At 40.3% G+C, this 24874-nt stretch overlaps 1 protein-coding gene across 7 annotated transcripts in view; it reads right to left on the bottom strand.

Annotated features, from left to right (window-relative positions):
• Positions 1–24874, bottom strand: part of SCN8A (sodium voltage-gated channel alpha subunit 8) — a 216483-nt gene that overhangs the window by 41840 nt on the left and 149769 nt on the right. For all 7 annotated transcript variants that reach the window (XM_063712148.1, XM_054527251.2, XM_054527257.2 and 4 more), the window contains 4 exons: positions 20778–20910; positions 15202–15440; positions 4137–4310; positions 779–1135 (listed from right to left, as the gene is read on the bottom strand). In XM_063712148.1, the coding sequence (XP_063568218.1) occupies positions 779–1135; positions 4137–4310; positions 15202–15440; positions 20778–20910 (903 nt within the window). The remainder of the gene's footprint in view (positions 1–778; positions 1136–4136; positions 4311–15201; positions 15441–20777; positions 20911–24874) is intronic.

Below are 24874 nucleotides of genomic sequence, written 5' to 3'. Positions count from 1 at the left end.
AGTAGTTCTGATTTGGGGCCTAGAATCCTGCATTTCTAACACACTCTCAGGTGATCTTGCTGCTGCTAGTCCTCAGATCACACTTTAAGAAGCAAGGTGTTAAGATCTGTTGGTGACTCTTCTAAAGACAGAGGTAGAAGAGAGCAGGTGGATAGATCAAAGTAAAGCAATAAAGTGATTTGTCATTTATATAAATTAAATAAAACTCTAAGATGGTTTAGAGCAGTGGCTCTCAATGGAGGGTAATTTTGCCCCCCAGGGACATCTGGCAATGTCTGGAGACATTTTTGGCTGTCACAGCTCTCAGGATGCTACTGGCATCTAGTAGAGGCCAGGAGGGATGCTGCGAAATCCTACAATGCACAGGACAGCCCATAACAAAGAATTATCCAGCCCAAGATGTCAACAGCACCAAAGATGAGAAATTGTGGTTAAGAAAAAGGAAGGCTTCTGTAGGCGAACGGGCACAGACTTTGAAGTCTAGGTTCAAATATAAGCCCTATATTTATTTGGGAAAGTCACTTAATTTTGCTGAGTTTGCTTTCCTAACTCTAGGAAAAGGGTTGACAAGTTGTGGGGGTCATGACTAAGTAGGCACTCTGTAAGTATCTCTCTCCTCTCCTTCATTTGTACCTTAGGGTTTCTGGGCCAAGAAAGAATAAAAATCAACAAACATGATGGGTAGTAGAAGGACTAAGTAGTAGAAGGACTTGGGCTTCTGGGCCAAGGGTAGAATATTCAGGGTGTAGAATAAAAATATCTACAAATTAGTACTAACCACCAAGTTGCCAATCACCATGACCATCATAAAGACAATGAGGCACATGGCCTGGCCTGCCACTTCCATGCAGTCCCACATGGTCTCAATCCACTCCCCGCACAACACTCGAAAGACAATGAGGAAGGAATGGAAAAAGTCATGCATATGCCAGCGAGGGAGTTCACAGTCCTGGTTGATCTTGCAGACACACTCTTTGTAGCTTTTTCCAAAGAGTTGCATCCCCACCACGGCAAAGATGAAGACAATAATGGCCAGCACCAGTGTCAGGTTGCCCAGGGCACCCACTGAATTTCCAATAATCTTGATTAGCATGTTCAGGGTGGGCCAGGATTTGGCCAATTTGAAGACTCGGAGCTAAGGAAAAAAAAACCCAAACAAAAAAATAAATGATACTCAATCAGTTTTCTCACCACATGGCTAAAATAAAAACACAAAATTAGGAAGATCAGATTAAATATATTGAGCACCCTTGAAAAATTCCCAGGACTTTCTAACAGTGTCTCAGACTAAACGGGGAGAAACTGAGACATAAATAAGGGAAAACTGATTAATTTCAGAGTAGTTGAAAAAACTGTAACTAGAAACCAGGAATACTGCCTTAGTCCCTTACTTTATATCTGAGTCAATCTGCTTTTTGAAAACCCACACATGAACATATCCCTTTCCTACTAATTTTCCCTTGATTTCTCACAGGACAAGTGAAATAAAATGTGATTTGTAGGAAACCAAAAGACTAGTATGGGAAGGACAGTTTAAAAAAAAATCTGTCTCCTTAAAAAAGCAAACATTAAAAAAATTCTAAATACCTATTTTGCTTGCCAATAAATAATCAATGGCTGATTAAAAAAAAACCGTTGTGATATGCTTAGAATAACTTGGAGGAAAAGCACAACTCTCAAACAGGGGCAGTTCCACATACATCAGTCATCTTATGAAAAGCGCCTATACTGGCCAGGTGCAGTGGCTCATGCCTGTAATCCTAGCATTTGGGAGGCTGAGGTAGGCGGATGACTTGAGGCCAGGAGTTCGAGACCAGCTTGGCCAACATGGTGAAATGCCGTCTCTAATAAAAAATACAAAAATTAGCCAAGTGTGGTGGTGCAGGCCTGTAATCCCAGCTACTTGGGAGGCTGAGGCATGAGAATCGCTTGAACCTGGGAGGTGGAGGTTGAGGTGAGCCGAGATCACGCCACTGCACTTCAACCTGGACAGCAGAATGAGACTATGTCTAAGAAAAAAAAAGAAAAGAAAAGAGCCTATACTGTTATTCAGAGGACAGAACTTTTAGTACTTGTCAATCATGAAATATCTATATTCTGTAATAAATAATTACAAGATCTTGGCTAACAGCCTGTTAATTATTTATTTATTTATTTATTTATTTATTTATTTATTTATTTATTTTTGAGACAGAGTCTCACTCTGCCGCCCAGGCTGGTGTGCAGCGACGTGATCTCGGCTCACTACAACCTCCGCCTCCTGGGTTCAAGTGATTCTCCTGCCTCAGCCTCCCAGGTAGCTGGGATTACAGACATGCACCACCACGCCCGGCTAATTTTTGTATTTTTAGTAGAGATGGGGTTTCACTATGTTGGCCAAGCTGGTCTCAAATTCCTGACCTCAAGTGATGCGCCCGCCTTGGCCTCCTGAAGTGCTGGGAATACAGGTGTGAGCCACTGCGCCTAGCCCAGCCTGAGAAATATAATGCATAAAGGCTATGGCAGTGTGGCCAATAAAATTATAATTATGAGATCATCATTAGATGTCATATGCTAACAAATAACTAACATAGAATGTAATAGGAATTTTGGTAGAAGGCAACAGCACAATTTTAACTTTTTTTTTAATTGAAAAGTTATCTTATCAGAGAGTTCAAGATTTACCAGGTGTTACCCTATATGCATACATCTGGGCCACTCATATTGTTTTCAACTGAGTGGCTTTTTAATTTATTAAGAATATAAGTTCTAAGGCTACTCTCAATCCTTTCTTTTGTCACCTAGATAATAACTATTCTCAAAAAAGTCCACTGTGGACTGGATCCTAACCAAAGAGTAGTAAACAGAGGTTTCAGAAATTTGGCAGTTATTTGTGACTTTGACTGAGTGAAATCTCTGTTTTACAAATAGTTTCACTTTTTCCAATTCTCTTTCTTAGAACTGCTGAATATCTCAATGAAGAAACTTTAAACCTTCTCAGTTGCAAGTGCTTATTTTCCCAATAGGGAGTGAAAAACCCGAGCTAATTCTAATGCCAGGCAAGCAGTAGTGACCTTTGTCTGAGTAGGATACCCCCAGGGTAACTCAGTTTCTCAGAGAAGTTAATCAGGATATCACTTACGCTTATGTTTACGGACAGCTGTTTTGAAGATACCATTAACTATTCTTTCAGAGTCATTTTAGTAACTTAAACACTAACTTCTTCAAATTCATTAATACAAACTCCTTTTTAGCTAATGATAGAGAAAATAAAGCCAATGTTCAACAACTAATTTCAATATAATACAGATGCTCCTTAACTTATGATGGGGTTATGTCCCAATAAACCCATTGTAAGTTGAAACCGCTGTAAGTAAAAATGCATTTAATATACGTAACCTACTGAACATCACATCTTAGACTAGCCTACCTTAAACATGTTCTGAACACTTACATTCGCCTACAGTTGGCCAAAATCATCTAACACAAAGCCCATTTTATAATAAAGTATTGACTATCTCATGTAATTTATTGAATACTATACTGAAAATGAAAAACAGGATGGTTGTATGGGTACTCAAAGTATGGTTTCTACTGAATGTGCATTGCTTTTTTGTAGAATGTAAAGCTGAAAAACTGTAAGCTGAGCCTTCGTAAGTTGGGGACCATCTGTATTAAAAACATTATTTTATTCTCATTTTTTGGAAGGGCCACCACGATAGAAGAAATGAAGAAAGTCATCTTTGAACAAGGAGAAATTCTTGGCATTTCAAGGAGATGTTCAGATAAAAAAAATAGATTCACTAGCAAACCCAAATTAGACCTCACACTGGGCCTTGGGGGAGTTCATTTTCTTCATCTAGTATCTTGGGTCTTATTTTTCACTTAGCATCTTAGACATCTCTTAGATTAAGCAGCATTTTCTAAAGAGCTTCTTAAAATTGATTTCTGTTTGCTTATTGATTTTTAACAACTAACTTCCATATCAGGTATTTTAGGAAAGTTTTCAGTATTTTAGTAGCTAAGCCAAATAACTGGAATTGGGAGTAAAATACAGCTAATACATTTTCTTAAATCACCAAATTAATTTATGCAGAACTCTTTCTAGTAGCTGCAAGATAGGAAATGTTAAAAGAAATTGGAGAAATATGGAATACCAATCGGAAAGATCGCAGCACTGAAAGCCCCTCCACGTCTGCTAGACTCAGTTCCATTAAACTGAGGGAGACAATAAATCCGTCAAAAATGTTCCAACCTTCTTGGAAATAATAGTAGGGATCCATGGCTATGAGCTTCAGGAACATTTCCGCTGTGAAAATTCCAGTGAAAACCTAAATAGGGGGATGCAGGGGGTAAGAAAAAGAAATAGTAGAAAGAAAATGCCTTTATCATTATTTTTGAATACAACATGTCCAAGAAACCTCAAGAGTTAACCTTAGTTAAATTCTGCATCTGAAGATATCAATACCTGGATGTCTCATGAGCACCCCACCTGATGCAGGAAAATCTTATTCTCCTCTTGAATGAAGTCCCCAGCCCCAAAGTTCCCATCTTTGTTGCCAGAACCACTCAATTTAAATTCTTCAAGAGTGCAGTTGAGAAAATATGCTAAGCAATGGCAATACTACACAAGGCGACTCCTTTCAAAGGGTCAGCAGTCATTTTGAATGTATATAATACTTGTGATGTTTGCTTAAAAAAACACTCGTGTTATAATTAGATTAGAAAAATAAAGCATTAATGCTAATTTGACATTATATCTTACCAAACCTAGACATTTGCTGCAAGGTGTAAAAGCATACAATATTACCAAAATGTCCAAAATATAGGAAATAATATCTATAATCTCACCACCTTGCATACAACTATCATTTTTATGTATTTTCTTTCTGGGTTTTTTTTCAAATACACATGTGTTTTGACAGAGTTGGAAAATCATAGAATACATAATATCTTGGGTCTGATTTTTCACTTATCGTTAAGTCTATCCATGCTGCTATTCACAGTTCTCCCAACTCTCACTCTTACTGCCTGTATAAAATTCTACTGGCAGCTGGGGACGACGGCTCACTCCTGTAATCCCAAAACTTCTGGTGGTCGAGGCAGCCAGATTGCTTGAGTCCAGGAGTTTGAGACCAGCCTGGGCAACATGGTGAAAACCCGTCTCTACAAAAAATACAAAAATTAGTCGGGCATGGTGGTGGGTACCTGTGGTACCAGGGACTCAGGAGGCTGAGGTGAGAGAATCACTTGAGCCCGGGAGGCAGAGGTTGCAGTGAGCCAACCTGGAGTGCCATGGATCGTGCCACTGCACTCCAGCACAGGCGACACAGCAAGCCCTATCAAATAAATAAATAATAAATAAATAAATAAATAATGAATACAATTCTATTGGGTAAATACATCCTCAAAGAATTTTCCTATTGTTGGAGACTTTGGTGCTTCCATTTAATTTTTTTCAATAGGATAATCAATGACATAATAAATGTTTTAGATTTGTAGCTTATTGTGTGCAAAAATGACATATTCCCTATGTTACCCATCTCCCATGTTTCTGCTGACAGAGTGCCTGCACTTCCCGATGACTTCTGTATCCTGCAGGCATTAGGAGGTGATATGCAGGATGAAAGTCAAATCCCATGAATGCCAGTTTTGACAAAACCAATACCTTCATTCTAGGCTAACCATATAACAGACTCTTATTGAATATTATGTTTTTAAAGGAGAGGACTTATTTTTACAATAGATTTAAAACTGTCATAATATATTAGTACTTGTAACTACCTGTTTACCAAGTTTCCATATGAAACAGTTTAAGGAAAACTGAAGATGTAGTCTGAGAACAGAATTAAAAATAGTAAAAAATATTTAGATTATAGATGCTGTTTGGAAATATACTGAATTAATAAACAGCAATAAAAAAACAGAATGATGACTGAAATACATCAAAATGGATAAGTGGGCTATAGGTTTTTGGTGTTCATATGCTTTTCTGTAGTTCCTCATGTTTCTAAATTGAAGACGCAATATTCTAAAATTGAAAAAAAAATTCCACAAAGAGATCCAGTTAAGTAAAATCAAAGTTCATAGTACAAGTTAAGCATCTATAGATGGAACATCCCTCTGAGTGAGTTCAGGGAAAGTACAGACAGCTCATCAAATCCTGACGTACATTTCACTCTTAGTGTAAACCCATCGGAGGTTTCTCCACATAGAAATGCTAGCCTGCCTAACACACACTTAAGTAGAGACTTGATTTGTTATCCCACTGGTTCCTGGTAAACACACAGGAAGTGCTCATGAACAAGCACTGGCTGATTGACCATGGAATATCTATACTGTGGGAACTCTGGTTCCTAAGGGAAATCAACAATGACACAGTTATGTGGTGTTGCCTATCACCAGGATGAATGGCCCCAGGCATCAGGAATTGTCTGTGACAGAGGTCAGCCACCGTGTTGCTTCAACACATGGTATGTTGCCATCAGTTGGGTGTGTGTCAAAATACATCTATAACTATTAGCTGTGTGAAGGAATTGCTTTTTAAAAAATTGAGAAGAGCAGATTTAAGGTTATCCTATGATGCTCTTGTTTGCACTGTGATATGCTTCTCAAAGAGGAGAAAGGGAAGAATTACATGCAGTGTATCAGCAATTATATATAAATGTTTGCTATGGTTTGAATGTGTCCCCCAAAGTTCATGTATTAAAACTTAATCCCCAATGCAACAGTGTTGGGCAGCAAGGTCTGATAAGAGGTGATTAGGTCATGTGAGGACTCTGCCAATCATGAGTGGATGAATGTTATTGCAGGAGTGGGCTGGTTGGATGAATGTTATTGCAGGAGTGGGCTGGTTATCTCAATAGTGGGCTTTGTGATAAAAGCAAGTTTGGCCCTCTCTTGCTTTCTCACTGTTAGCTGCTTCTGCCCTTTGGCCTTCTACCGTGGGATGATGTAGCACAAAGGCCTTCACCAGGTACTGGCACCATGCCCTTGTACTTTTCAGTCTCTAGAAATGTCAGCCAAATAAATTTCTGTCTGTTATAAATTACCCAGTCTATGGTACTCTGTTGTGGTAACATTACTTAGACAGTGTTGCTCTCCTGAATGTCATCAAATATTCACTTTAGAATTTATGTTCTTATGCAGCAGTTCTCAAAGGGTAGTTGAGGATCCTTAGAGTCCCTAAGGCCCTCTCAGGAAGCACATGGTCCTCTCTTTTCCAACTTCAGAAGTACCCCCATCTGTGGTTTTGCTTTCTGCAGTTGCAGTTAGCTACCATCAACTACAGTCCAAAAATATTAAATAAAAAATTCTAGAAAAACAACTCATAAGGTTTAAATTGCATACTGTTCTGAGTAGCATGATGAACTCTTGAGCTGTCCTGCTCTATCCTCCCAGGATGTGAATCATTCCTTTGTCCAGTGTATCCATGCTGTATTAACTACTTGCCCTTTAGCCACTTAGCAGCCATCTTGGTTGTCAGATTCACAAAACCCAGTATGGTCATGCATTGCTTAATGATAGGGATATGTTCTAAGAAATGTGTTGTTGGCAATTTAGTCATTGTGTAAACATTAAAGAGTGTACTTACACAAACAAATGTCCCAGCACCTTTACTTAACAACAATCATTTCCCTTACTTGACCTGCAAGGCCAATATCAAATGGCATATAACAAGTTTTTATATATGTTCCATTATAATCTTATGGTATTACTGTCAGACATGCAGTCTGTCATTGACCAAAATGTTGTTATGTGGTACGTGGCTGTACATATACACACACACACATATATATATACACACACACACACACATATACATACATACATATATATGTGTATATGTGTGTGTATGTGTTTGTGTATGGCTTGGTACTATCTGAGGTTTCAGGCATCCACTAGGGGCCTTGGAATGTATCCCCCTTGGATAAGAGAGGACTACTGTACATATCTGTGTGAGGCAAGCTTTTCTTCCTATACTTTAGCTAGAATAACATATCACAACAGAATGAATGTAGAAACAGAAAAAGAGAATCTAACTATCTTCTATTAAACCAGACATGAGGCCGGGCACGGTGGCTCACACCTATAATCCCAGCACTTTGGAATGCCCAGGTGGGTGGATCACTTGAGGTCAGGAGTTCGAGACCAGCCTGGCCAACATGGTGAAACTCCGTCTCTACTAAAAATACAAAAATTAGCCAGGCATGGTGGCGGGCACCTATAATCCCAGCTATTCTGGAGGCTGAGGCAGAAGAATCTCTTGAACCTGGGAGATGGAGGTTGCAGTGAGTCGAGATTGTGCCACTGCACTCCAGCCTGGGCGATAGAGTGAGACTCTGCCTCAAAAAACAAACAAACAAACCAGACATGAAAGAGATTTGCATAATGGCGAACAATGCCATTCTTCCAGTTTTTCTTAAAAAATATAGTTTCCCCACACCAATGTGTTATTTATGTTCATGTGTGATAGGTGTATTATTGTGATACTCACTTATTTATTTATTTTACAGATAGGGTCTTGCTATGTTGTCCAGGATAGTCTTGAATTCTTGAGCTCAAGTGATCCTCCCATCTCAGCATCCTGAGTAGCTGGGATTATAGGGATGAGCTGCATGTCTGGTTAATTTTTTTATTTTTGTAGAGATGGGGTCTCACTATGTTGCCCAGGCTAGAAAGCAATGACTATTCACAGCCATGTTCCTGGAGCACTTTGGCATCAAATTCCCGGCCTCAAGCCATGCTCCTGCCTCAGCCTCCCAAGTAGCTGGGACTCACCTAGCTATATTATTGTAATTCTTTAATTACAAAATGAATGTTTAGAAATTTTCTCAGTTTTAATTCAAATATGATAAATATCAATAGACACAGCACTTTTACTTAAGAGTATAAAGGAGTCCTGATCTCCTCAGAATATTCTATAAAACAATGGTTCTCTATTCTCTATAAAATACTCTGAATTCACAGTCATCATAACTTTTTAGTTTGGGTTTTGTTGTGTTTTGTTTTTTGAGATAGGGTCTTGCTCTGTCACCCAGGCTGGAATGTAGTGGCATGATCATAGCTCACTGCAGCTTTGAAATTCTAGGCTCAAGTAATCCTCTCACCTCGGCCTTCCAAAGAGCTGGGATGACAGGCATGAGCCATGCCTAGTCTAGTTTGGACAAGCCCGTGGTCATATGCCTGATAACTTGTAATGCCAGGTCAACAAGAAAGGCCTATATAGTCCTAAGATTGGGGTATATTTCACTTGGGTGTCACAATGGGGTCTGGGGAGAAGTCGCACACCTCCTTCAGCCCTAATTGCATTTGCAGATAAAATTTAGCCTTATTTGAAAGTGACGAGTGTCTGGCTTGCTCCTCTCTTTGTGCTCAGAAAAGGGCTTGTCAGCTCCTGTTCTGTAGTAGATCCTCGCCCAAAGTTAATCAAATTCAATTTGATTAAAAGTTCTATGTGTACTGCAATGGAGACATGAAAAAAAAAATGTGACCATGAAAAATAATGGTTCCTTACGAACTCAGTCACCAGAATGTAAGTAACTCATCCTGGTTTGCCACTTTTCACACTGAAAGTCCTGCATCCTGCATCTCCAGTTAGGGTGATCAACTCGTACCTGTTGACAAGGACTGTCCCAGTTTTAAAACTGCAAGGGCTTCCTCAGGCCTCTGCAAATTAAGGTGGTTGGTTACCCAACCAGGAGGGGACAGAACAATAACTAAAAATCATGTGATAAGTGTTTAAAAAGAAGTATCCATATGGGGCTATAGAAGCACAGATGAAAGAAAAATTAAAATCTGAAAAGAATTCTTTTTAGCTGAAAATCTAGGTAACCTATAATTAAGAAATGATAACATTCATTTATGTTTGGTGAAGGAGGAAAATAACTTTCTGCTTTTTTGCTTTTGCTTAGAATCTGAGAACTTAAACTTACATGTCAGATTAAACCCTAGTTTTTCTTTCCATCCCCTTCCCCCTGAACCACTCAGTCCTGAAGGCTGTAGGTGGGCATGCCGGTAGAGGGAGGCTGCTGTCCAGTGCTGGAGCCCCAGGAAGGGCACGGCCCAGCAAGGAGAGTCAGACATGGAGGGGAGCGAGATCCATGCAGGGCAGCAGCCTGGCGTGGGCTGTCTGAGCCTGTGGGCCAAGGAGAGGCATCCACTTTGGGCAACAGTCTAGGATGGGCAGTCGGAAGTGGTATGAGGAGTGGCTACCCCACATAGGTGTTGAGGCCCAAGTGTGATGGGAGGATGTCCACACTTGAGGGGGTGGGGGACTTAGCAGAGAGAGTCAGAGCTTATTAAGCAAGGTAAAGATAGCATCTCCAGGAGAAGATCCCAGAGTGGGCTGAGGAGGGACTCCCTGCAGGGAAAGACTCACAAGCGGTGCCAGAGCCAGGTGAGCTGAGGAGGGACTCATGTAGGGGAAGACCTGATGTGGAGTGTCAGATCCCGAGTGGCGTGAGGAAAGAGTCCAAACAGGGAGGCGGACAGTGAGGGTGTGAGAGCTCATCAGGGTGAGGAGGGTGTCACCTAGTTTGGGATAAAGTCACTGGGCCAGGTGAGAACTTTCAGGAGTGTTCATATAGACAGGTGGCAGCATGAACAGGGTGAGGAGGGGTGGCCTGGTGAGGGGTGTTAAGAGTCTGTGCAGGATAAACAGAGCTTCTATGTCGGGGGAGAGTCTGGTGTGGGGTGAGAAGGATGTCTATGCAGGCAAAGGCTTACTTTGAGGCATCAGGGTCTAAGCAGGGTGGGGCAAACCATGTGTGAGTTGGACTGGTGTGGGTTCCAAGATGAGGAGTGTGAGCAGGTGTCCACATGGAGGACACAGCTCGGGTGCTGAAGGGGTGGGGGGCACCCAGAGCCTATACAGGGTGAGGAGGGTACCCATGCCGTAAAAGGTAACAGTGGCTTTTTGATCAAATAAGTATACCAAAGATAGTGGCAACGAGGTTTCTTATTGTTGGAGGAGTTACAAATACAGAAAGGGAGAAAACTAGAAAGAATCTTGCAGTGCTGGATTAGAATTGGAAGTGACAGGATCAACTCATGGTTTGCAATATCCACGGCTAGCTCAATATAAATAGCTCATCATGTCCTAAGAGGGGCTGCGTGCTGCTCCCATAGCAATATGCATACCTAGATCTCAGATCTCTACCTCTTCCTTTTTTTTTTTTTTCTTTTCTATTTTGTTTTAGAGATGGGGTCTCATTGTGTTGCTAAGGCTGGTCTCAAACTTTAAGCGATCTTCCTGCCTCAGCTGATACTCAGCCTAGATCTCTACTTCTAAATGCCATTTTTCCACTAAAAGACTCAGGGCTTCTTGAGAAATGGCTGACTCCAGCCCTGGGGCTGGAAAAACACAAAAGTATCCTGGAATACCCTGTGGTGCCAGAAAGCCAGGAAGTGATGAAGACATGTCAAAGGGATCAGAAGCCAGCTTGAAGGGATTCCCACTGGCCACATCAGAGGAAGTCTAAACATCAAATGGATTATAACTCAGATAAAATAGAAAACCGTTAATCCATACTGATATAAATAAAGGAAGAAATCAAAATCTGAACGAACAGGAAATTTAAATCGTTTCAAACGGTCTTCCTCACAAATACCCATTAAGTATACAGTAAGTCCTCACTTAATGTCCTCAATAAGTTCTTGAAAACAGCAACTTTAAGCCACATGATGTACTATATGCCATAGGAACTTAACTCTTGTTTATATCAACTGGCCTATGGTAAGACTGGTTTTGTTATACAGTATATCATTTAGCTTAAAGTCACAGTTCCCAAGAACCTAGAACCTAATAGAGGATGTTAAGTGGGGACTTAGTGTAAATGGAAAAAGTGTAACTTCACAGATGAAAAGCGTGGCAGACACCTCCTTAATCAAGTGATTAAATGAACATCACCAGTAGTGGGACAAATGGAAGCTATGTGCCAACTGGTAGATACAACGTGAAGAAGATAGTCTCACTTATCTGATATTCCTACCAAAACGCAGAATCTGCATCTAATCATAAGGAAGCATCAGACAAGCCCACATTGAGGGAATTTTACATAACAAATGGCCTGTAGTCTTCAAAATGTCAAGACATGAAAGTCAAGGAAAGACTGAGGAACTCCTCTAGGCTGAAGAAAATTAGAGAGATATGATAGCTACATGTAATGGGGTAATCCTAAAACTGCATCCTTTTGTTATAGAGGATACCACTGGGATCACTCGCAAAACTTGAATAGGGCCTGAGAATTAGACCCTTAACTTAACTCACAATCAGGGCTATAGGAAAAGCCTCACATTCCAACCACAGGACAAGGTCATACTTTACTTCACAACATTGTAATGTATCAATGTTAATTTCCTGGTTTTGACAGTTATACTATGGTTATGTAGGAGAATGTGCTTGTGTATAAAAAATACACACTATAAGCATTTGGGGGTGATAAGGCTATGTGATAAGACTTTTATTGTAGCAAAAAAAAAAAAAAAAAAAAGAAGTTTTTTGTACTGTACTTGAAACTTCCTGTAAGATTCAGAATGTTTAAAAAGTCACCTCATAAACTTACTATTGTATTCAGTTAGTTGCAAAAAAGGCAGGAAAAGAATCATTACATTTATCTACTGTATAACACAAAGGCTGTATAAGTCACACAGCTTCCCCGGGCTTCAATTTCCTCTATAAAACATGCGGATTGGATTGAATTATCTCTAAGGTTCTTCCTACTATTATTTTCTCTTTTGGGGAGGGTAGAAGAGGCAGGGATCTTTGATTTGCAGAAGACTGTTCTCATCTTTCTTTAAAAACACCTTTCTGTATGTCTACAGACAAAGACAACTTAACTCACAATTAGGGCTATAGGAAAAGCCTCACATTCCAACCACAGGACAAGGTCATACTTTATTTCACAAGTCAGTCTCATTTTTTTTCCATCCTCTTATTCTCAGGTTCAGTCAAAGGCTCTACCCAATTCTCCAAATCTTTGAAAATTCTCCTATCGAATTATACTAACATAGTTCCTAAGATTTATAAGGTACTTTTAGCTATCCCAAAGACTTCCGTATAGGTTCTCATTTTATCTTCCCAACCAGTGATGGCATGGTATTATCCTAACTTTACAGATGTGAAACATTTCTGGACAGAAATCAATGACTTATTTAAGGTTATATGATATCTAATAGGAACGAAAACCCAAATCTTCTGACTTCTAATTCTGTGTTCTTTCTGCCAATCTCAGTGCTCGTGTTGATTGGCAACAAAGTATATCTTTGAGTTTCTGGTATTGTCCAGAAAACACTCATGAGGTCCAGCACGTACCCAACTTCCTTATTTGGCATCTCCACTCAGTGAATAGACACTTAATATGTCCAAAACAGAACTCTTGATTTTACACGTCAAGCCAGTTCCTTTGCAGTCATTCCATTTTTCTCTCAGTTATTAAACCCCCACATCTAGGCACCATTCTTGATTTCTTTCCTTTACCCTCACATCTAGTACAAAGTATGCTGGACCATATACTACCCTCCCTCTCCACTGCTAATTGTACATTTACTTGCCGTTTGAAAACCGTTGCCACCTAAGAGCTTTCGTATTCTAGAACTTGGTTCTGGGTTGGCTTGTCTCATGGAGTTCCTGAATATTAGCTGTCGACCTTCTCTTATTTCCTCTTTCTTTACTGATGGTTCTGAGCAAAGTCTTCTGCATACTTACAATTCTAATTTAGATGTCATCCTAAATCTCTAAATTTTCATGAAAGGAAAAATAACATTATTTGCTAGCCTGGTCTGACTGGAGTTCTAGTGGGGACAGGTGAAAAAGCCTCTCAAAATCCCTTGAAAATCAAAGACTGGTTCTGTAAAAAGTAAGGAAAAGTAAAGATTTTGAGAAAAACAAAACTCTACAGGGAAAACAGAACCACCTACATCAACAATAAAAATTATCAAGACATATTTCTCATTACTTAACTCTTGGCTACTAAAATCAAGCTTATATCTATATGATATTGTTGACAGGCTTAAAATTCTGCTTGATGGCCAAGGTACTGTGTCAGCCAGTCACAGCATGTACCCACCGACAGGCACCTTTCAGAGCCAGTCAGCAGACTTCTTGGACAGTCTGTGGGAGTGTCCCATTTCAAGACTACAGGCATTCCACTGGACTGCACACAAGGGCTTACATCATAGCAGAGAGCCTGGAGCATGTCACCAACCAGACATGGAGACAGGAAAGACCACAGAATCATCTTGGATGTATACCAGGGAACACAATGGGCCACAAAGGATCTCTTTGCCATGTGTTTTCAGAATGAGAAGTGAAAATGATATTGTAGTGCTCTAATAGTAGAGTAATAGGACTTAAGGTCAAAACTGTGTGGTGTGTGTGTGTGCGTGTGTGTGTGTGAGAGGGAGAGAGAGAGTGAGAGAGCACACGCAAGAGAAACTGGGCAGAAATCATGCTCAAATCATTAATAAACGGTAACAGCCAGATTTGGAAATGCCTGTGGTTAACACCTAAGGAATTAGGGGGCCCAGGTGACCTAGGGGATTCTTTCTCACTACTTCTTTACTATCTATCCAAATCCAATTAACTCTTGATTTTTGTAGTAAAGAAAGCACATAATCCTCAAATCACAACTACTTAATTTCAGAATACACACTTTGTAATCTATTTTTTTTTTAAACTACACACTTTAATGGCCTAGAAGTTGGATTAGAGGGGGAAACCAGCCTTGAGTGAAAACTTTCCCATAAATAGTATCCATTTAGGTAATTAAGGCCTGACAGAGCAGGCAAATCCATAGTTACATGTAGTGTACTATAAGAGCTCCCCTATTTTGTGGTAGATGTTACTTAAGGTGAAAGGGGAACTGATTTGCTGGAGCAATGCAGGAATCAATGTGAGAAACAGAATGAGGAAAAAAACCAGAAGTACTTGGCTCAGGCTGCTGAAACCAACCCACTGTACCAGGCCTCCCATTCTGTCGCCAACATTGGTTTTCTGCCAATAGCTCCTAAATGACGTCTTCAAAGTTCTGCAGAAAGAGGAAAGGGATCACAACAGTGAGCAGAAAAGCAGCTGGTGTCCTGGCATATGTGGAAGCATTTGTCTTCCAATTAACTATTACTTTCTTTTCAAAGAAACTCCAGCTTTCAGTACCAGAAAAAGATATCCTACAGGCAAAACACATTCCAATCCTAATATCAGGAGACAGTGTTCCATCTTACCAGATTTCCTACAGCCAAGACATGTTCAAATTGTGGTGTCATAGGATGGTGCTCCATTGCCATAAACAGTGTATTCAGGACGATGCAGATGGTGATGGCTAAATCCACAAAAGGGTCCATAACTATCAAGTTCACAATCTCTTTCAGTTTTATCCAGTAGGGGTGGCACTCCCAGATGAGGAAAGTGTTGGCAAATTTATACCAGCATGGCGGGCACTTTCTCTGAGACTCTTCCAGTTCTACAGTAAGTAAGAACAAAGATGGCCCCTCAATCACAGCAAGAAAACCAGGGGGACACACTACTCACTCTCACAGTCATTATCACTGTTATTAATATGGAATCAAGGTTGTTTTGAGTGCTGACATTCCTAAGTGTTTTCTTTCTCTCTAAGGTAGAGAGGAAGCATGATCCATACAAGTTGCCTCCCTGTTAATAATGATCTAGTTATAAATGAAACTCCACCCATCAGTTATGGGAGTAGAACACAGAGGTCAAGAGCTTGGCCTCTCAGGTCTGACTCCCTGGCCTCAACTGGCTTGAATGCTTACAAGTTGTGTGATCCCAGGCAAGGTAACTGACTTCTCTGCTCAGCTGCCTCAGCTGTAAAACAAGGCATTTACTTTACAGGTTACAGGACTGAATGAGTCCTGTAACCTCATTTTTATGTGAGTTTGATTAAATTAGATGCTGGTGTAAAGCAGTCACCACAGTATCTGGCACAGGGTAAATCCTCAATAAATGGTAGGTATTCTATTATACACTATATTATTCAATTATTGTCAGAGAAGCCATCAAAAGTATGGACTCAAGCCAGACATATTTGAGTTCAAATACTAGCTCAGACACTTGCTAACTGTGGGACCTTGAACAAGTTACTTTGATTTGCTGTGAGAATCAAAGAGCTAAAATATATACAAAGTGCCCCAGAATACCCTGGCAGATAGAAAGTGCCATGGAAGTGTTTGCTATTATTATTATCTTCATTAGCAGAATCAGCATCATCAACCAAGCCACCATGTAAAACACATCTGCTATGTTCTCAAAGAAGTACAAGTTACTGTCTCCACCCTTAACAAGTTTACAGCTCATGGCTGAGTCAGAAATACAAGTCACATTCCTCTCCCCTTTTCACCCTTCCTTCCTTGTTCTATCTCTTGTCTCCTTCTTTCTTGCCCCTTTGCCCTTTCCTGCTCTCATCCTTTGCTTTTCTCTTTCTTTCTACAGCTTCTTCCTCCTTCCCTCCCTGGGTCATCATCTTCTTTCCTTTTTCTTTCTCTCCTTTGTCTTATCTTCTCTGTCTCTTTTAGAAACAGAATGTGTTATTTTCAAACAAGATCTCACATGACCCCCAATACATAAAATACACCAGGAATTGCCCTAGATGAAACAGGAGCCCACTTGGACAGATTTCTTCCTCTCCTGAGGCACTCTCCTAGAATCCCAGGACTCTGATACACACAGACTGAAAAATCACTGGACTAGACGATCTCAAAGGTCATTTCCAAAGCAAAGATTCAAAAGAATTATCAGACATCAAAGACAGACACTCAACTGGCAGTTACAATAATCTAAGTATGAAGCCCTACATAACAAAGCTCTCCTCAAATTAAGCATGAAATACAACTGTCAGGATTACAAAATTCCAAGGACCCTGAGCTAAGAGGATGCTTTTTAAGAGGTGAACTTTCAAAACCTGTCAGAATGTGAGGTATCGATTCTACAGGGTTGGCTGTAACAGCTACTCTCTCCCTGCCCAATTCTGCTGACACTATCAAATCATTTAAGGAAAAAAAAAAATTCCCTAACATTTCACCAAAACCAAGATGGCTGCCTTAAATTAGCCTACGTTCCCTTTTCCAACCAGCTGGATGGCGATGCTTTATTTTAGACAAGGTGGTTTTGGCTGAGTTTCTGATTGGTTCCCTGGTTGCTAAGAAAATGGTTGCCTTGGTTTTTCAGATTTAAGGACCCCTGTAAGCGCCACGTGGGAGGCTGCGTGGGAAAGGAAGTCTGTGAGGAAAATCTGCTGTGGCTTCTTCCTCAGAGAACTCCCTCCCTTCCTAAGGTAAATATAGTTTTCTCCCCCCAAAAAGAAAATGACAAGGTTCTCTTATTTCCATAAATTCTTACAGTACATATTTGGAAATTTAGTTCCGTTCCCTTTTTTATCTCCTCCCTTCTCCAAACGACTGCTGCTCATTGGCACATGGAGGTTGAAGCTGCGACTGCTCACATTTATGACAGTTGACACAATTGTAATGTTTTAAAATGAACTAGGTCTTGAGTCTTGCCACACAGCAAAAAGGGGTTTTCCTGCCCTACAGGGCACCAAGAAAATTCCTCTAGGGATACCAGACATCTCTTAGCCACATTTACTGAGAAGGGAAGATCCTCAGGATAATCTTTCACGCCTACAAAAAGTAAGACAATGTGGAGCTTCAGGAGCTAGAAAAGATCATTTGGGGAATAAGAAGGCTTATCAAGTGACTTATGACTTTGCAAACTGTTACTGGTTCCACATGCCTGGAATGACCCAGTATTTGACTTGGGGGAATGGGTTAACATCTAGAGGTGAGATGTCCAAAGGTTTGTGGGGTTTCTCTTATTTTGCTTTTAGACATTTTCAGAGAGGTTACTCTAGGTCTCAACCTCAGGGGTACTGGGAATTGTTTTCAGAAAGGACCTCACAATTTCACCAAGATAGTGGCTTTGGTAGACCATGAGGTTTCTGAAGGCAGGAGCTTCCCTCAACTCAATTCAACAATTTTTAAGCACCTGCAATGTGCTAGGCACCGAGGATACACTGATGAAGAGCTCCCACCCTCACTAAGGTTACTGCCACACAGTAAAGGCTGATATCAGTCAAGTAACTATACTGACACTTGATGCTGGTCAGTTGAATAAAAGAATACATAAATAGTGGCAGCAATAGCTATGGCCAGTTACCTCTAGGGGAGTTTTTGGAATTGTTTTACCTGAGAATCAATAATGTCAAATACTTCCTTGATACTGAAAATCAATAATGTCAAGTACATCACTACTTCCTCTTTCTTACTTCACCACGATCTTCCCTTCTCCCACAGCTTTACTGCTTTGAAGAGTGAGACTACACTACTCTACCTACGCCCCACGCCCAGTCCTCTGAAATATCCCCAAAGCTTATAGCTCTGCTAGTGGTGAACTCTACTAAATGTGCTGGATCCTGGTAAGCATGTTTGTAATAGGAATGGGGTGGGGCAGAGCAGGCAGGGTTTTCTAATTATTGACAGGATTCTAGAATTCTCCACTGTGGTTTCTAAACTATTAGGTAAGTCGTAGCCTGCCTCTTGGGTTTTAAATAATAATTATTTTAATCTTTGGATTAAAATAATGTCAAAGTTTCCTAACTGAAAGTCTGAGAGCAAGAACTGCAATTCGTTCAATGCTGGCTTTTAATGCTGTAGCAAACATTAAATACAGAGGGACCAATGGTTAAACAGACATGGACGTTTCATTCCCTCTTACGTGATTCTGGTCAGCCATTCATTGCTCTTTGCTTATAGCAGTTCTGTCCCATCAGCTTCAACAAAAGGGTCAAATACAAGCGGAGAGGACAGGAGGAATGCCTGAGCAGGAAATGGCAGGACAGGTACAACTATGTGAAAATCAGGGCTTACGAAAGAGGACAAAGAACTGGAATAATATTTTCCTACTCAGGAACACAACTACATCTGTCTCTGTCTCCTGAGCTACGCTTACATCTATTTTTTTTTTTTTAATGTGTGTGATGGTGGGTAAAGGGTGGAGAATAAGCACAGCAGGACAGAAAGAGAAAGAACAGGGAGAAGAGGGAGAAAAGAGAATTTTAAAATGTCCCAGTGGTTTGTATCCAACTCTGTAAAGGGATGAAAGCTCTAAGGCCTCCGAAAGGAGCCCTGCAGCACCAGCACTCCTACCATTCTAAGCACAGCCAATGTCTGCTTGACAAACATTGTTTGAGCATCTACTTTTGCTGGGACCTGTGCTAAGCCAATGCAGTAATAAATAAGTAACTGTTGCACTGTATTGATAGTTCTGCTGTTCTGATGTCTCTACCAATAATAAAATGTACCTGTTGGAGGTTGTTAGTTTTTCTTTCTCAACTGCCACAGATACCCAGAGAAATCCTGTCTTGGTCTCTATGTGAATAATAAAATTAGCCAAAGTTCTTAGGCTAGGATTTCTTAGCTTGGAATTCTTAGGACCTGCAGTTATTTGCCCACAATCTCAAAGTATAAGCTACAAAGCTTGAAGATGTTCTATCACACAATAACCTCGATGGTAATTAAAGAAAACAGGAATAAATAGAGGTTGTTAAGGCAGATGAAAGCAGTTAATTCATTTTTTTACTTGATATATTCTCAAGGTCAATCTAGTTATAGCCTCATTCTTTGCACATATGTGGGGAAGTAGGCACCCTTAGAGAATTCTTTTCTAGGGACTCTCCCTCCACTGCAACCCCCTCCCCAACACACACATACACACACACACACACATACATACACACAGAGTAGAAGCGGCACTGGATTTAAATGACTAAAAAAATAACTTGTCTCAAGGATACCGGGACCATTTTGAGTTTTCCTGTCTCAGGGACTTTGGTTATTCCAGGCATCTGCATTCTGAAGAACAGCAATTTGAGGCCTCAAGAATAGTCTAGATCTACAATGAGACAACTCAGCTAAATCAACATAAATCCAATGAAGAAGATAGGTGCAGAATCCATCAGAATCTTGGGAGAGGAAATCTGTCACTGAATTTACCTCTAAAGAAAGCATGCAGATCCTGGACTACAGACCACAACTGGAGAGGAGCTGATTGTTGCTAAGGGGACTGTGGCCTAATGGAAAATCTTCAGGTATTCCTCAGCACGCCAGGTTGTGTCATAGAGAACCCACCTAATACAGAGAACTCAGGCACTGACAGCAACATTACTGCAGACGTGCTATGATTCAACAGTGGCTGCTCTTTCCCTGTGGCATGGAGCACTCAAAGTAAGAAGGGTTTCAACTTACCTAGTCACACATCAAATTTATTTATGGATATGTGGGGGTGTTTGAAGAGAGACAGAACTAGGTGCAATCAAAACGCACAGTACATTCTTCCTTAAGGGAAAACCAAAAGGGCTGTTAAGTAGTTAAAAAGGAAAAAAAGAAGGTATGTTTTGGGGTAGAGGCCATGAGGGAAATTCTATGATTTTGTATCTTTGCAGTTCTTCAGTCTACATTCCTTTATGCCTTACAGCACCCCACTGACTCCTCATGATGACAATGACAGGGGTCTTGAGTTCCTCTAGGTCACTCATGCAGGTCCTTTCCTATCTCTTACCTACCTGTGTACAATGCTGGCAACATATCTGAAGCCCATATATTTGATTCTCTGCATGTAAATTTAGGAAGAGAATTTGTGATTCTAGTTTCTATATAGGAATAGGTTCCATTCCTAAAGCTCAGAGACAGTCTTTGCAAAACTCAGACCAAGGGACAGGGATTATATTTACCATGCACATTACATATTTATATCTCAGCAGGTTGGACTGACATCATAGGGCACATACCTTCTACTAGTGTATTTGTAACAACACTCATTATACTGTTGATTCTGTCCTTCCGCCCGTAGGAGGCTAATTGGTCCATGGAAACTAAAAGAGATCCAGGGCCTTTCTTCTTAATTTCCACCTCAGTTGTAGCCTTTAAAAAAAAAAAAAGAAAAGCAAATAGAGTGAGTTAAGTCTATAAAGGTAAATCTGGGCCTTACTTGATAGACAGTCCAGTGTGTGATCTTCATTACAGTCTTTGACTTTGATCCTACAGTCCTATTCACTTCAAGAAGTAGAATGAAATGAATTGGCTATGGTTCATCCTTATTTCTGTGGGTGATAAGATGAAGTCATTTAAGTCTGTGTGAATCTACAATGACCCCAAGAATCTGGCTGGGACCCAAACATCTCACCTGGTTCATTCCAAGCACAGAGTAGAAAGACCAGATCCTCCTGGGGTACTATCATCAGAAGTAGACCCTGAGTTTTCCAGTCCTAATCTCAAATCCACAATATTTGGCTAGAATTGGTCCACATGACAAAGTAAGTCAAATTTACTTCTATTTGAAATTTCATTAAAGTCAAGTCCCTGATCACACTATTATAGATGCTGTTTCTTCCTTGAGTAGGAGCACCATTATTCTAATAAACTGCCTCTTCCAAATACCAAATCTAGGCCTAACTGAACATTAGCAAGTTGAAGATCTGCTCCAGATCTCCTACAAGCCATTGTAAGAAAGTACAGAAAGGTTTTGATATCTTAAATATATTGTATCCTATGTTTATCTTGTCCTTTCACAGTTTTATGAGTTAACCTGCAATGTTCAAATTCCCAATAAAAAATGGCAGAAAATATAATCAGATTGTTATAAAAATACGATTACATGCTCCACCCTGGGCAATAACTGGTATGGTAGAGTACAGCAAAGGGTTTCTTAATGTCCCTAACTTAAGTTCTTGTGACTATTCCACATCAGTTCAGGCTTAATGGGGTGGCTTAAAACCTAGCTCTTTGGTAACCATGTTGTTCACTGTACCATATCACCCATGTGGACTTGGCTCTTCCTTCTAAGATGGTGAAGGTAAGAGGACAGAGATAATCAGCAGCCCTCAGAGGACAGGAGAGATTGTATGAGGCTGGAGAAGCATATGTCTGATCAGTAAGAGAATGATCCTAGCTGTTTTAAAAAGAAAATAATTACCTCTAGAGAGCTACATCAAAAAGCCCATCTGTTCTAAACATCTTCAATTTTAAGGACTGAACAGAAGAAAGTTCTAGCAGATTATGATTTATCTTTTCAAAGTGTTTCATTAGCCTGTAGTCCCAGCTACTCGGGTGGTGGAGGTAGCAGGATTACATGAGCCCAGGAGTTAGAGACCATCCTGGGCAACATAGAGAGACCTCATCTCAAAAAAAAAAAAAAAAAAAAGTGTTCATCAGACCGTTTCACTGATTCAGATTTGGATCAGTGACCTTGGGGTCTTGTTTGTTTTGTTTGTTTGGCAAAGCTACAGAAGAAATACAAGAAAAAAAAAAAAAAACAATTTCCCTGGGAATTCCTTGCTGCATTACTATACTAACATTTGTGTATATAAGAATGACTTGTGGTGGTGGCCACAGGAAGAGGCTTCTTGCCTGTGAAAAAAGGAGAGAAGAGCAGGAAGGACTTTGTATTGTGGTTTGAGTGCCAGCATAGAGCTGCAGAATAGAACATCAGGCAAATCTCTAAGGTTTTTTGTTTTTGCTTTTTGAGAGATCCTGCTCTGTCGCTCAGGCTGGAATGCAGTGGCATGATCTCGGCTTACCGCAACCTCTGCCTCTGAGGTTCAAGCAATTCTCCCACCTCAGCCTCCTGAATAGCTGGGATTACAGGCGTACACAAGCACACCCAGCTAATTTTTGTATTTTTTAGTAAAGACAAGGCTTTGCCATGTTATCCAGGCTGGTCTGGAACTCCTGGCCTCAAGTGATCCTCCCACCTCAGCCTTCCAAAACGCTGGGATTACAGATGTGAGCCACCACGCCCAGCTAAAATTTAATTTTATTTAAACAAATACTTATTGTGTGCTAAGTGGTGTGGATACAGTGGTGAACAACACATACAACATGGTCCCTGTTCTCTTGATGGGTTTCGCTATGTTGGCCAGGCTGGTATCAAACTCCTGGCCTCAGGTGATCCACCCACCTTGGACTCCCAAAGTGCTAAGAAATCTCTAAGGCTTTTTGCTCCAATCCCTGCCTTCCAGACAACATGTCTGGACCCACCTGGGACCTGGGGGAACTTGCTGCCCTGAAGGGGAGGACACAAACCTGGCTGGCTTCACCACCTGCTGACTGTAGAGCCCTAGGGCCTTGAATGAACATAGCTGGCAGCCATGTAGTGGTTACAGCGGGCCTTGGGCAAGACCTTGTGCTGTGCTGGCTTCAAGTCTGACCCAGCAGTCCCAGTAGTAATGGCCAGAGGGGTGCTTACATCAACACACTCCAGTTCAAGGTGGCTAAGCACAGAAAAAGAGACACCATTTGTTTGGGAGAAAGTGAGGAAAAAGAACAAATCTTTGCCTCATAATCCAGAGAATTCTTCCAGATCTTTATTATCCAAGACCACCAAGGTGGTATTTCTAAGAATCTGCAAAAATCACAGCATTATTGGACTTGGGGCTCAAATTCCTTCGAATACCTGGAAAGCCTTCTACAGAAGGACAGGCACAAACAAGCCCAGATTGCGAAGACTATAATAAATACCTAGCTTGTCAATGCCCAAACACCAACAAACATCTACGAGCATCAAGATCATGCAGGAAAACATGGCCTCACCAAAAGAACTAAATAAGGTACCAGGGACCAATCCTGGAGAAACAGAGATATGTGACCTTTCAGAAAGGGAATTCAAAAGAGCTATGTTGACGAAACTCAAGGAAATTCAAGATAACACAGAGAAGGAATTCAGCATTCTATCAGATAAATTTAACAAGGAGATTGAAATAATTAAAAACAATCAAGCAGAAACTCTACAGTTGGAAAATGCAACTGAATACTAAAGAATGCATTAGAGTCTCTTAATAACAGAATTGATCAGACAGAAGAAAGAATTAATGAGCTTGAAGAGAGGCTATTTGAAAATACTCAGAGGAGACAAAAGAAAAAAGAACAACAACAACAACAAAAAAAACGAAGCACACCTGCAAGATCTGGCAAATAGCCTCAAAAGGGAAAATCTTAGAGTTATTGGCCTTAAAGAGGATGTAGAGAAAGAGATAAGGATAGAAAGTTTATTCAAAGGAATAATAACAGAAAACTTGCCAAACCTAGAGAAAGATATCAACATTCAAGTACAAGAAGATTATAGAACACCAAGGAGATTTAACCAAAAGAAGACTACCTCTCAAGGCATCTAATAACAAAACTCCCAAAGGTCAAGGATAAAGAAAGGATCCTAAAAGCAGCAAGAGAAAAGAAAAAAAAAAAAAACATACAATGGAGCTCCAACAAATCTAGCAGCTGGCCTTTCAGTGAAAACCTTATAGGCTAGGAGAAAGTGGTAATGATATACTTAAAGTGCTGAGGGAAAGAAACTTTTACCCTAGAACACTATATCCGGCAAAAATATCCTTCAAGCATGAAGGAGAAATAAAGACCTTCCCAGACAAACAAAAGCTGAGAGATTTCATCAACACCAGACCTGTCCTACAGGAACTGCTAAAAGGAGTTCTTCCATCTGAAAGAAGACAGGATGTTAACGGCAAGAAGAAATCATCTGAAGATACAAAACTCACTGGTAATAGTAGGCATACAGAAAAACACAGAATATTGTAACACTGTAATTGTGGCATGTAAACTCCCACATGCCACAATTACAGTGTTATGATAAGCCAATATAAATAATAACTACAACAACTTTTTAAGACGTAGACAGTACAATAAGACATAAAGAGAAACAACAAAAAGTTAAAAAGCAGAAGGATGAAGTTAAAGTGTACAGTTTTTATTAGTTTTCTTTTTGCATGTTTGTTTATGCAATCAGTGTTAAGTTGTCATCAGTTTAAAATAATGGGTTATGCCAGGTGCAGTGGCTCACGCCTGTAATCCCAGCACTCTAGGAGGTCGAGGTGGG

The sequence above is a fragment of the Pongo abelii genome, chromosome 10, assembly GCF_028885655.2.
Source record: "Pongo abelii isolate AG06213 chromosome 10, NHGRI_mPonAbe1-v2.0_pri, whole genome shotgun sequence".
Taxonomy (NCBI): Eukaryota; Metazoa; Chordata; class Mammalia; order Primates; family Hominidae; genus Pongo; species Pongo abelii.
The sequence above is the reverse complement of the archived record's forward strand: the minus strand, read 5'-3'. Positions and strand labels throughout refer to the sequence as shown.